Raw genomic sequence first — 12,396 nt, 5'->3', positions numbered from 1 at the left:
AGAGAGGAACTCTGCTAGGACTTAGTTGTGAGCAACAGAGTGAAGCGTTGAAGTAATCCTTAGTGATGGGGCTTAATTGTGACTAGTGGTCTTTTGCCTGGACCAAAGGGTTCGACCTATATTAGGGAATGGGATTTATCACTTGGAATCCCTAGAGCTTCTTGCAACTGTTCACAGTGTGAGGTGTTGAGACTGATTGATTTCTCTACGGGGGCATAGTATAGAGTTAGTCACGGTTGACATTAGGTTTGGGACCGTGTATTTTAGGATTTCCACGACTCATTAAACATCAGTTAGGAGACATAATAGTTGGCCTTGCACTTGAATCAATAATCCTAGGGGGAGCAATGTCCGAGTGCCCCACTTTCTATCGATTGCCTTTTCTCTCATATTATTGCGTCTCTCTTTCTTATTTTCTTTATTCCTTTTCATATTGATTTTGTGCACACCACTATTGATTGATCTTCACTTTAGTGAAGTAGTGATCTTTGTGTTTTTTATCACTATTCCCTGTGGATTTGAATACCCACTCACCGGGGTATTATTACTTTGACAAACCAGTGCACTTGTGGGTCACACGCAAGGGATGTGTCAGGGGTCTTTCGCGTGGACCAAAGGGTTAGATCTATATTAGAAAATAGGATTTATCACTTGAAATCCCTAGATTTTGAAGCAACCCTACACGGTGTGAGGCGTCGAGAGTATCCCTTTCCGTCAGGGCAGAGTGTAAGGGTTAATCACAGTTGACCTTAGGTTTGGGACCTTGTTTCTTTGGATTTTTATGACTCATTAAACTTCAATTAGGAGGTATAATGATTAATCTTGCACTTGAAACAATAGTCCTAAGATGAGCAATGTCCGAGTGCCCCATCTTCCCATCGATTACTCCTCCTTATTCCTATTGCTCTCTTTTTCCTTTTTTTTTTATTTCTGCTCACATTGATATTGTTCACTCAAATCACAAATTGATTCACTCTTTAGCTAAATAGCATTACTACTTGCTTCTTAACAACTATTCCCTATGGATACGACTACCCACTGACTGGGGTACTTTATTACTTCTACAACCCTTGCACTTGCGGTACACACACGGAAGAGGTGTGTTAATGGGCATGTGAATGTTGTCTTCTCTTGATCCTCCTCTGCTATGGGGATTTGAAAATACCCTGACAATCCATCAATAAAACAATAATATTCGTGCCCGGAAAGGTATTCCAACATTTAAACAGTGAACGGCAGAGGAAAGTATTAATTTCTGTTGGAATCATTAAGTCTTTTATAATAAATACACACTCTCCACCCGGTGATCATTCTTACAGGAATTAGCTTATTCTTGTCATTCTCTACTACGGTCATACCACCCTTCTTAGGAACCACTTGAACCAAACTAATCCAAGCACTATCCGAAATAGGGTAGATAACATCAGCATTCAAGAGCTTGATAACCTTCTTCACCACTTCTTTTATATTGCGATTCAGTCACCTTTGAGGTTGAATCACAGTTTTGAAATTTTCTTCCATCAATATGTGTGTAATACAAAGGACTAATCCTTTAAATATCTGAAATCTTCCATGCAATAGCCCCTTTTTTTCCTTTATAACACTTCCAATAATCTCACCTTTTGATTTGAAGGTAGAGCGGACGAAATGATCACTGGTGATTTTTCTCCTTTCGCTATACATGCATATTCCAAGTGATCCAGTAAACGCTTCAATTCCAATTCTGGAGGCTCGTCAATGGAAGATTTCACCGCATTTTGAATATTGAGACTATCATCTAACATAGGGCTCTCACTTACGAATTTCTCTTGTATCAATGTGGATTCAATCGACATAACGTGCCAGGTATTGTTGACCAAAGCCCCATGTTTCTCAAGATCTTCCTATACACTTCCTAAAAAATCAGCCACTAACTTCTTAAGACTTGTTATTTTCATCTTCTTCAAAGGTTCTCCACATTCCTCTCGATTAAAATATTTCAGCAATGCTTGTTCCGTTAGATGCATAGAATATAGACGATGGAATTCATCGATAAGTGTTCTGCTTTGCTTATGAAATCATCAATCTACTTGTGTAATGGCTCTAAATTGATTAATGGTACACTTGTGACGTGCTAGAAAGCGAGCACACGACTCCCCGGTCACAAGTGCACTGGTCGTCAAGTAATAAACCTCTGTGCAAGCATGAGAGAGTCGTATTCCATGAGGTCCCAAGATCTGCCATTACTTCCTCCTAGGTATCACTATCTAGTCTACAAAAGAGAGATTGTTGTTTCCAAAATAAAAATACGAAAATAAATAAAATAAAGACATATAAACAAAATGTACTAAGGCACACCACGCAAGCGATCTAAAGGGCAAGTTGTAATGAGCACGAGAGGCCTCGGGTGAGGATCCTGTCGAGAGAAGAACAAGTAAGAATTAATTTAGGAAATTGATTGCTAAGTTGGCTAGGTTTAGTCTGCTAGACTCGATTCGACTATCTTGGAACCTCCATGGTGTAGCCTTAATCCAATATGGGTTCCTCTATCCGAAAGATACCACTATGATGTCTTTGAGAACGAGGAGTCTTGCCTAGGATAATTTTAATGCTCGCTCTCGGCTAGAATCGCCATAAAGCTCACGGGGAGCTACCAGAAACTGGATGCTCCAGTGTACTGGTACATTGAATTCCCCTTCAATCTATGTGGATATAATACAAGAGCATATCCCGTGCATCCAAATACAATCGACAAGATAAATCACTAAGTTCTCATGCGATTCACTATAATCAATTACACAAATAATGAAACCAAGCAACAAACTAACATTCATTCATAAACAAAATCATCTTCCATGCATAGAGTTCTTCTCCCAAGGTTCACCGGATGCCCGGTGGCCTTGGGAGTCTAGTTCCATATAACAAAGAGAGAATTCAAAAGATGGTCAATGACAAAGCTCATTAAAACTCCCTTAGATGTAGGATAGAAGGTTGTGACAAGAGCTCGTCGGATCTGCGCTATTGAACTCCTCGATGTTTTTCCTTGAGTGTGACCTTCTCCCTTTCAAGTTCTTGCTCTTCAAATCATTTTCCAAAACCCCTCTTTTGACGGATGAACTTCCCCGGTGATAATGGTGGAGAATGATGGGGGTGCTGGTGGAGAAGGGTGGTAGAGATGGTGGCCAAAGACATTTCAAAAGAAATCCTTAGGGATGATTTTATAACATCAAAAACAAGTGTATACAGCCTACACACTCGCTAAATGTGCTTAAATCATCACCTAGAGCCCATGCGTGGGTTGTACATAGCCCGCACAACCCCCAAAAGGGCTAGTCCAGCCATGAAATGGCTCGAGCAACCTCCACAAACCAAAAGCTTAACCATACATGCATGATACTCACAAAAAAACACAAAGATGATCACTAGATAATAAAGAATACACCAAGAATCACAGACATGGGCAAGGGTACTCAATTAAACCCACCATACAATGAAAATAAACAATTGAGGCATCCTCACACAAACAAGCACATACAACTAATAGACTAAAACACACAAGCAAAAATGCAAAATACAAAATTTAAAACCTTGGATTGCTTCCCAAAAAATGCTTGTTTAACGTCACGAGCTTGACGTACCTTTTCTTACCTCATGGAGGCTTGAAAATGGTATGCTCCTCCAAGCTAGATATGGCATAAGAACTACCGAAAAATACAAAACATACCTGCTGGGTTGAAGCAAGTGTGGAGGTTATGCATGAACTACCTTTGGGTCTCCATGGAAATAGCTTGAATCAAGAATGGTGCAATTTGAACTTGGGCAGATCCTTGGATGGCTTAAACATCCTCTCTTGTTCTTCTTGATTCTGGACTAAGTTTATTTGGAGCACCCAACAAAAGTGTTTTGGCCTCCAAAGGAAAAGCTCATTCGAGAATTATTCAAGCTCGATATAGGTGGGTCCTCGAGTGGCTTCAATCCCCTACCCACATCTTCTTCCTCAAATCTTGTTAAAGTGCCTTGAAATACCCATAAAAGTTGTTTAGGCCTCCAAGGAAAAAGTTTCGGTCGAGAATTATCCAAGTTTAGCATAGATGGATCCTTGGATGGCTTCAACCTCCTACCCACATCTTCTTCCTTGACTCTTTGCAAATATCCTCGAACTAGCCACAAGAGTTGTTTGGGTTTCCAAGGGAAAAAATTTGGTTGAGAACTTATCAAGCTTAGCATGGGTGGGTCATTGGGTGGTTGAAATTTCCTACCTAACATTTTTTCCTTAACCTTTGTTGTATGATCTTGGATTACCCACAAAATTTGTTTCGACCTCCAAGGAAAAATTTTGGGTTGGGTATTGTCTAGGCCAGGTACAGGTGGGTTCTTGGAGGGCTGGCACCTCCTATCCACATCATAATCTACAATTCCCAAATTATTTTGAGTACACCGGGTGGGTTGATTGATAGTGAGGCAAGTAGCTTCTTTGGTTATCCTCAACTCAATTTTTTCTACCTCCTCATATTTTTCTATGGCAATGTTTTCTTCCCCCCCCCCCTCACATTTTCTTCTTCAATTGCATCTTCTAGGGAATTTCTACTGGTTGTTCATTACTCCTTTCAGCCTCAACATATGCCTTTAGAAGTTCTCCAAATTATTTCTCCACCCTTTGAATAGATGCTTTGATATCCTTTACGTATGATTCCAACACTTTCAAATGAGAGTCCATGACCCACATGAACTTCGCTAAGACATCTTTGGTGGTAAACTTCCTTTCAGTAGGTTGTGATGATTATTGTTGGAACCCGGGTGGTTGTGGGTTTTTGTAAAAATCTTTGATGAGTAGGTTCCTACTGTTATCCACGATGATGTGCTGAAAAATCTGGGTGCCCTCGCCAATATGGATTATATACATGTTGGAATTGATTGCTTTGGCTTGCTTTCCAAGCCATGTTTTTATTGTCTAGCCTTCAAGAAAATATAGTTTTGTGCTGAACAAAGCTTCTTGAAAACCCATAGCCCTATGCACAAAAAAAAAACTAAATAAATAAGGTAACAAAGAAAACAAGATAAAGGAAAATATGTACAAATAAAGAAAGAATAAATAAAGAATATTTACAAATGGAAAGATAAATGACTAGAGTAGCAAGCTAGAAGTTTTCCTAGCATTCATGGATGTCCCGGGTAACAGTGCCAAAAATTTGATAGTGAGCGCGCGTTATACTAGAAAGTGAGCACATAACTCTCCTGCAGTAAGTGCACAGGTCGTCAAGTAATAAACCTCCCGCACAAGCACGAGAGGGTCATATTCCCTGGGATCCCAAGATTTGCTATTACTTCCTACTAGGTATCACTATCTAGTCTACCAAAGAGAAATTGTTGTTTCAAAAATAAAAATACTAAAAGAAATAAAATAAAGACCTATAAACAAAATGGACTAAGGAACACCATGCAAGTGATCTAAAGGGCAAGTAGCAATGAGCACAAGAGGCCTCAACTAAGAATCCCCTCGAGAGAAGAAAAAATAAGGATGAGTTTAGGAAATTGAGTGCTAAGTTGGCTAGGTTTGGTCCGCTAGACTTGAGAGTCCACTACCCCGGAACCTCCTTGGTGTAGCCATAATCCGATATGAGTTCCTACATCAGGAAGATACCCCTACAATGTCTTTGATAATGAGGAGTTTTTCCTAGGGTAATTCTAATGCTCGCTCTTGGCTAGAATCACTCTAAAGCTTACAGGGAGCTACTGGCACCCGGAACCTCCGATGTACCGGTACATTGAATCCCCCTTCAATCTATGTAGATATAATACAAGGGCACATCCTGCACCTCCAAGTACAATCGACATGATAAATCATAGAGTTTTTATGTGATTCACTACAATCAAGTACACATAGAATGAAACCAAGCAATAAATCAACATTCATTCATAAACAAAATCGTCATCCATGTATACAAGTTCTTCTCCCAAGCTTCACCGGATACCTAGTGGCCTTGGGAGTCTAGTTCCGCATAACAAAGAGAGAATACAAAGATGGTCAATGACAAAGCTCATTAAAACTCCCTTAGATGTAGGCTAAAAGGTAATGACAAGAGCTCATCAGATCTGTACCGTCAAACTCCTCGATGTTCTTCCTTGAGTGTGACCTATTCCCTCTTGAGTTCTTGCTCTTCAAATCATCTTCCAAAACCCCTCCTCTGGTGAATGAACTTCCCCGGTGATAATGGTGGAGAATTATGGGGGTAATGGTGGAGAAAGGTGGAAGAGATGGTGGCCAAAGACATTTCCAAAGAAATCCCTAGGAATGATTTTGTAATATCAAAAACAAGTTCTACCTGTGTGTGTACGGGCTGGTGTGCAGCTGCAAACCAGGCCTCACACCTCTTTGTCTCCTCTATGCTACAGTAATGTCATTACAATACCGCTACTACAATGATCGGTGCCTGAAGATCTACTCTTTTTTTGCTTGGAACCTATGGCTGTGTGTGAGCTTCGATAAATTCTTTGATTTGTGCCAAACAAAGCTCAATAATGCTCTAGATAATCCTCTGATGTCCAAAAACAATAATAATAAATAAATAACTTAAAGGGCATTCGAGTCATAGAAATATACATAAAATGCATAAAATATATATATAATAAAAGTGATGTATTTAGACACTTGTCACTGGTAGTCAAGGTCATAAGCAAATTGATCATCCTTGCCATTGTAGGATCCTGCAGTAAGTAAAAAAAACGTATTAACAATAAGCTTATGTTGACGTCAATATGAAAATAAGGAATAAGCACAATAAGAATGAGTAATAGCTAATCGAACAAATAAAAAGTGTTACTAATATATATAGTCCCCAGTAATAGTGCAAAGACTTGATTAACTTGAAAGCAATATGCGCGCAAGTGTACTTGTCAATCGAAGTAATGCATGCAAAGCAAGGCCTAATCCACAAAGAGTAGATAGTACTAGTACTAACCCTATCTTTGTCAGCTAACTAAACAAAGATAAGGTTACCAAGATGGTCTCTCAACCCTAGTGTCACTCTAAGGAAGAAATCATTCAACAAGCATTCAAGATTAGAACTCAATTGGAGACATCAATTAGGGAAAGCATAATAAAAGGTCAATGAAACAAAAACATCCTAGGGTTGACAAAATCCAAGTACCCACTAGGGGGTTTAGCTCTCCATGGATCAAAATACAATCAATATTGAAATCGAAAATAAAAACAAGTAATCCATAGGAAAATCCCCTCGGTATTTGTGTCGATAGTATTGTAGAATGGCCTCTTCTTCTCCAAAGGTCCCCTTATCCGGCCTAGGGCACACCTCGCCGGATTGGTGACTACGAAAACTCCCCCAATAACCTTCTTCTAAGAGAAGAACAGTGTCGAATCCGTAGGACCACTCCAAAGACTTGCCAAAAGCCCCTCAAAACCCTAGCCAACGGCCTCTCAAAAGATGGAGAAAAGTTGGAGAGAGGGTGAAAGATCATCCCAAAAATCGGGCTGAATCGCGGCTTAAATAGGGCTGGAATAGGGCATCCACACGCCCATGTGGATTCTCCACACGAGCTTGTGGAATTTCCACACGGGCGTGGGAAATTTCCACACGCCTTTGTGGATTCTCTGGAAACCTGCTTTTTTGACCAGCTGTGAGCAGTAACTGCTACAATGTGTTGCTACAGTGATTTGCTACAGTAGTATGCTATAGTACTCCGTCAAAACACTCCCAATTCCACACTTTTCATCAAGGCAATATAAACGGACACACGTTTATGCCGTAGATCGCAACTTTTTTCTCAATCAAAGGCCTCATTGGTGAAGATCTTGCTATCAATGCACAAGTCGGGATACGCAAATGTGACTGCCTTCGTTCCCCTCCAACTCATTGTAATGGCTTGAATACATGGAGGTTGGCACACATTCACATATCTTAGAGCCCACTTGTGTCTTCGCATTTGTTCCTTCCAAGATTCCACTAAATAGTGCGTCAAGATCTACTTTTGGCTTTTTTTCTTAATACTTAGCTTCAAAACCCTACATATGCAAAAAAACACAAATACACATGTATTAGCGCTTAACCCTGATAAAAGTAATGCTCATTGTAAGGAAAGAACACTTCGCATTCTTAACACACAAGAACTTTTCAACATCCGTAAGGTCTTCTGTACGTCTTATGTTATGGTCAAGCTTACGGCCATAAACACTAGACCTTAAGCTTCTCTGTGTAGCCCTTACGTCCATCCTTATGAGCATGAGCTCTACTTGAAAACTCATATGGACGGTCCTTACACTTATCTTTACTAGCCTAAGTCTTGCCCGTAAGGTCCTCTAATTTGGCTTTATGCTCTCTCTTACATGCATAAGCATGCCTGCAAGGTTCTCTGGAAAAGGCTTACGGCTATAAATAATCCTGTAAGCTAATCGTAAGCCATCCTCTGTGCTTTGTCCTTATTTGATTGATGCCGAGAGAGTACCGTCTTCTTCATTTAGGGTCTAGAATACTTCTTTTGGCTCTCTCGCATCTTTTAGTTCTACTCGAAGCTTGCTAATGCAAAACACACTATGTTTAATATCAAATTCCACAATATACCTATAATGCATACCTAATTAGTCTACAAATGATATAAAATAATAAACAATTATACATTTATCAAGATGGTAAAACCTCGAGCACTTATGTGCCTATAGAGATCGGTGGCAATGTTTTAGCTGTATTTGATTCTAAGAACCAAAGTGATTCAACTTGCTCAAGATGTCGAGATGTATATCATTAATGGTGACAAAATTTGTTTTACCTTATTCGATGGCAATGTTTTACCTTATTCAATTGATGTGACACTATTTTACTACTAAAAATTTGTTTTATCTGACAAAATTGTCTAAGATATAACTCTATATTTGTCACCAATTATTATATTCATGGCAACACTTATTATATTAATGACAAAATTAATGTAACAATAATAAACACATGACACTATCTCTAAACCGCATTAGTGACGAAATATTGGTCACCAATAAAAATAGCACTTTTAACGAAACAAAATTTGTTACTATTTTAAATCATTTTGGTGTCTATTGTGATCACTTTATTCACCACAATTTCTTTTTGTATCAACAAAATTATCATAAATAGTAAGGTTTTTGTGACAATATAGTTTTAATACAAATATCAATGTTTTTAGTGATAATAATTTACCCACAAAATTTTGATTATTGAAGTTTTTAATGACAATATAGGTTATTGTGCTACATAGCTAGTTTTATCACGAATATTGAAGTTTTTATTGACAATAATTTTGCTACAAATTTTTTATGTAATTGTGGTGAAATTTCTAAAGTTGTCACTTTTGTATTTACTACCGAGGTACTTGTGACAAGAGATGGCATCCTCAAAAAATTGTCACTATTAATAATAGTGACAAAAATTACTATTTATAGTAATCGCTAAAAATATAATTTCTTTTAGTAAGTTCTTTTATGCACTATACACATTATGTACAATCAATGCATTTTTTACCAATTTTGCATTCAACGATTCTTAAATGTTTTGGTTACAAAGATAGTTCCTAGGAAACCAAATGTGTTTAACAGCTAATTTTCATATTCAATTCTCTTCACTAGAGCTTATTAGTCAGTTTCGAGAAGCCATGACTTTATCTAAATGCCATAGCCGCATCGCATGGTTTAACAACTCCAACAACTTTAATGAGGTTAAGGAGATATGGTGGAGAAATTCTACAATGCCATCTTCAAATGTTCTATTGGCAAGTCCTCTCACTTTTGCTTGTGACTACAAGGGATTCTCACCCTCCCAACATGGAGGTTTTGTTCTTAAGAAGAAAGAAGATGTATCAGCTTGCTTAAAAGGTAGATGCTCTCGCTAAGAGGTAAAGGCTTTACTCAAGTGAAGAAGGGGGAAGACGAGGATAGTGTGCTGACTCTTAGGAGAAGTTGTTTAAATGAATAGTTGGCGTGTCTTAGGAGAAGTTGTTTAAATGAATAGTTGGCGTGGCATCTAACGTATTGATATGAGCGGCCATATGGCTCCGTCATCAACATGTCATGTTTGCGCATAGACTTGATATGGGAAATCGATGTTGACGTGGCCAATCTGAGGTACATGTTATTAATTTTTACTAGAATTTTTTGCACACCCCTCCAGTGAACGTAGATTAAAATTGAACAATCAAAATGATAAAAATTGAAATTTGATATTGAAAATATCGACAACATTTTAAAAATAATTAAAATACAATAAACGAAAGAATATTCTCAGAGAAACATTTCACCAACATGATAGGAAACAAACACTTCGACAAACACAACTCTGGTCATAAATGAAACTGTTGCTAAGTTCGGCATTTCGGCAACGGATTTCCACAGAGGCACTTGTTATGCGAGTAGCAAGATGCATCAAACAAGCTCATCATACCGCCGGTGGGGATTTTGCCAGAGAGCCTGTTGTAACTAACGTTTAGTGTGTTCAGGTGCTCAAGGCTGGCAATTGACCCTGGGATGCTCCCGTAGATGAGGTTTTGGCCAAGGCCGAGCATGGCTAAGTAAGACGGAAAACCCACCGTGGATAAGTTCATTACAAACTTGTTCCTTGAGAGGTCAATTTGAGTCAAGTTCTTCGATTCACCAAATATGAACGAGGGGTCTCCGGAAAAGTTGTTACCAGAAAGAAAGATGTAGCTTAAGTCAGCATTTCCAAGAGAGTCGGGGATATCGCCAGTGAGAAGGTTGTCAGAGAGATCAAGGAGGTTTCTAGCGGTTAGACCATGGAAGAGAGACTGTGGGATTCTTCCGGTGAGCTTGTTGTTGGAGAGAATGAGACGGTCAAGGTTTGGAAGGGAGGCAATGGAGTCAGGGATGTGGCCAGTGAGACGGTTGCCTGAGAGATCGAGAGTGTTGAGTTTTCTTAACTCACCAAGGAAAGTGGGAATGTGGCCAGAGAGGGAGGTGAATCTGATTGTGAGGCTGGTGAGAGGGAGCTTGGTGATGGAGTGAGGGATGGTGCCAGTGAGGAAAGGTGAGTATTGGATATTGATCTGGGTAACAAGTGGGAGATCGCCAATGGCTGGGGAAATGGTGCCAGAAAGGTTGGCAGAGCTAATGTCAAGGAAGATCACCCGGCCAGTGTCCGATAGGCAGATAATCCCGTTCCACGAGCAACAGCTGGTGTCTGAATTCCATGAGAGGTCTTGGGGGTTGCCAAAGCCGATCTTGAGCTTGAGAAGGGTCTTCTTATCATCCTTGTTGCACTTTGCTGAGGACACTAGTAGAGGTAAGGAGGAGGTGGACAGTAGTACGAGGATGAAGAAGATGCACAGATAGTTTAGATCAGACATGCTTAGTAAGGTTTAGATCCAGAACGATGTTGAGGAAAACAAGAACTGTTGTTGTTGACTTGTTACTGGTGCATGCATGCGGAGCCTTGTAATGAAAAATGAATCTCAATTAAGTCATAGTTCTTTCATTTGTCTAACTACTTGTGTTAGAAGAAAATTTTAACTGTAGCTTTAATGGTGTTTGGATGATTTAAATACATGCTAATTACCAAGATTGACCACTAATCAAACATGATGAGAGAGTGTAAGGTGGGACTGTTAAAGCATTCACGTGAACTTATGAGCAGGCAAGTGGAAGATTTAAGGGACCACTTTCCTGGACTTTTGTGCAACATGAGACGCCTTATGATAATTTTATATGACGTAGTGGAAAATATCAACTGCTACGCCGATACGCATATAATACAGCCAGCTAAATAGATGATGATGATGATGATGATGTGAGACGTCTCTCTTAAACGGTGGATCCGATTTTGTTGTTCCTCTGTATATTATTCATTATAGTTATTTATTTGATTAATAGTGTCAGCATAATAATGTGTATGAGATTTTACCGTTATTAAATATAATCTTCTGAATGCTTTACACTTTCTTTGTTTGTTGGTTTATATATTTACTTTAGCTATATTAATACTTTCATTTATAATATTTTTTTAAATTTTTTAAATAATTGACTAATACTATTTAAATGGGAGGATATTAGATCATTTGTGCGCGCATAAGCATTAATCAATTACTCAAAATTAACTATTACATAATTTTTAATAATTATTTATTAGAATTAATTATGTATATTGCTTTTAACATATATATATAATGCATATATAACTAACAGATATTCTTTGAGCCTTGACTTGATGGTTTTTTATGGATTGGATTATTTATATAATGCCATTGAGAGGCTACTACGCTATGTTATTTATATGCACATCTCTTCAGTCTTCCATACAACAGAGAGTCTTCCGTTTTTGGTAAAATAGTAAAACAGTCAGAATAATGTGGATTTTAACATGAAACTTTCGTTGGTGCCAAGTATACTATTTCATACAATTTTATTTAATTGTCTCTATGATCATA

The 12,396-nt window shown here is 38.6% G+C and overlaps 1 protein-coding gene across 1 annotated transcript; it reads right to left on the bottom strand.

Annotated features, from left to right (window-relative positions):
• Nucleotides 1-10,246: 10,246 nt before the first annotated feature.
• On the bottom strand, nucleotides 10,247-11,397 carry LOC120282605 (polygalacturonase inhibitor-like). Its single transcript, XM_039289440.1, has one exon. It carries the CDS (start codon nucleotides 11,317-11,319, stop codon nucleotides 10,318-10,320), a length of 1,002 nt encoding a protein of 333 aa, XP_039145374.1. The 5' UTR covers nucleotides 11,320-11,397; the 3' UTR covers nucleotides 10,247-10,317.
• Between the last annotated feature and the right edge of the window lie 999 nt (nucleotides 11,398-12,396).

This window comes from Dioscorea cayenensis, chromosome 18 (assembly GCF_009730915.1).
Source record: "Dioscorea cayenensis subsp. rotundata cultivar TDr96_F1 chromosome 18, TDr96_F1_v2_PseudoChromosome.rev07_lg8_w22 25.fasta, whole genome shotgun sequence".
Taxonomy (NCBI): Eukaryota; Viridiplantae; Streptophyta; class Magnoliopsida; order Dioscoreales; family Dioscoreaceae; genus Dioscorea; species Dioscorea cayenensis.
This window is presented reverse-complemented; position numbering and strand designations above follow the sequence as displayed.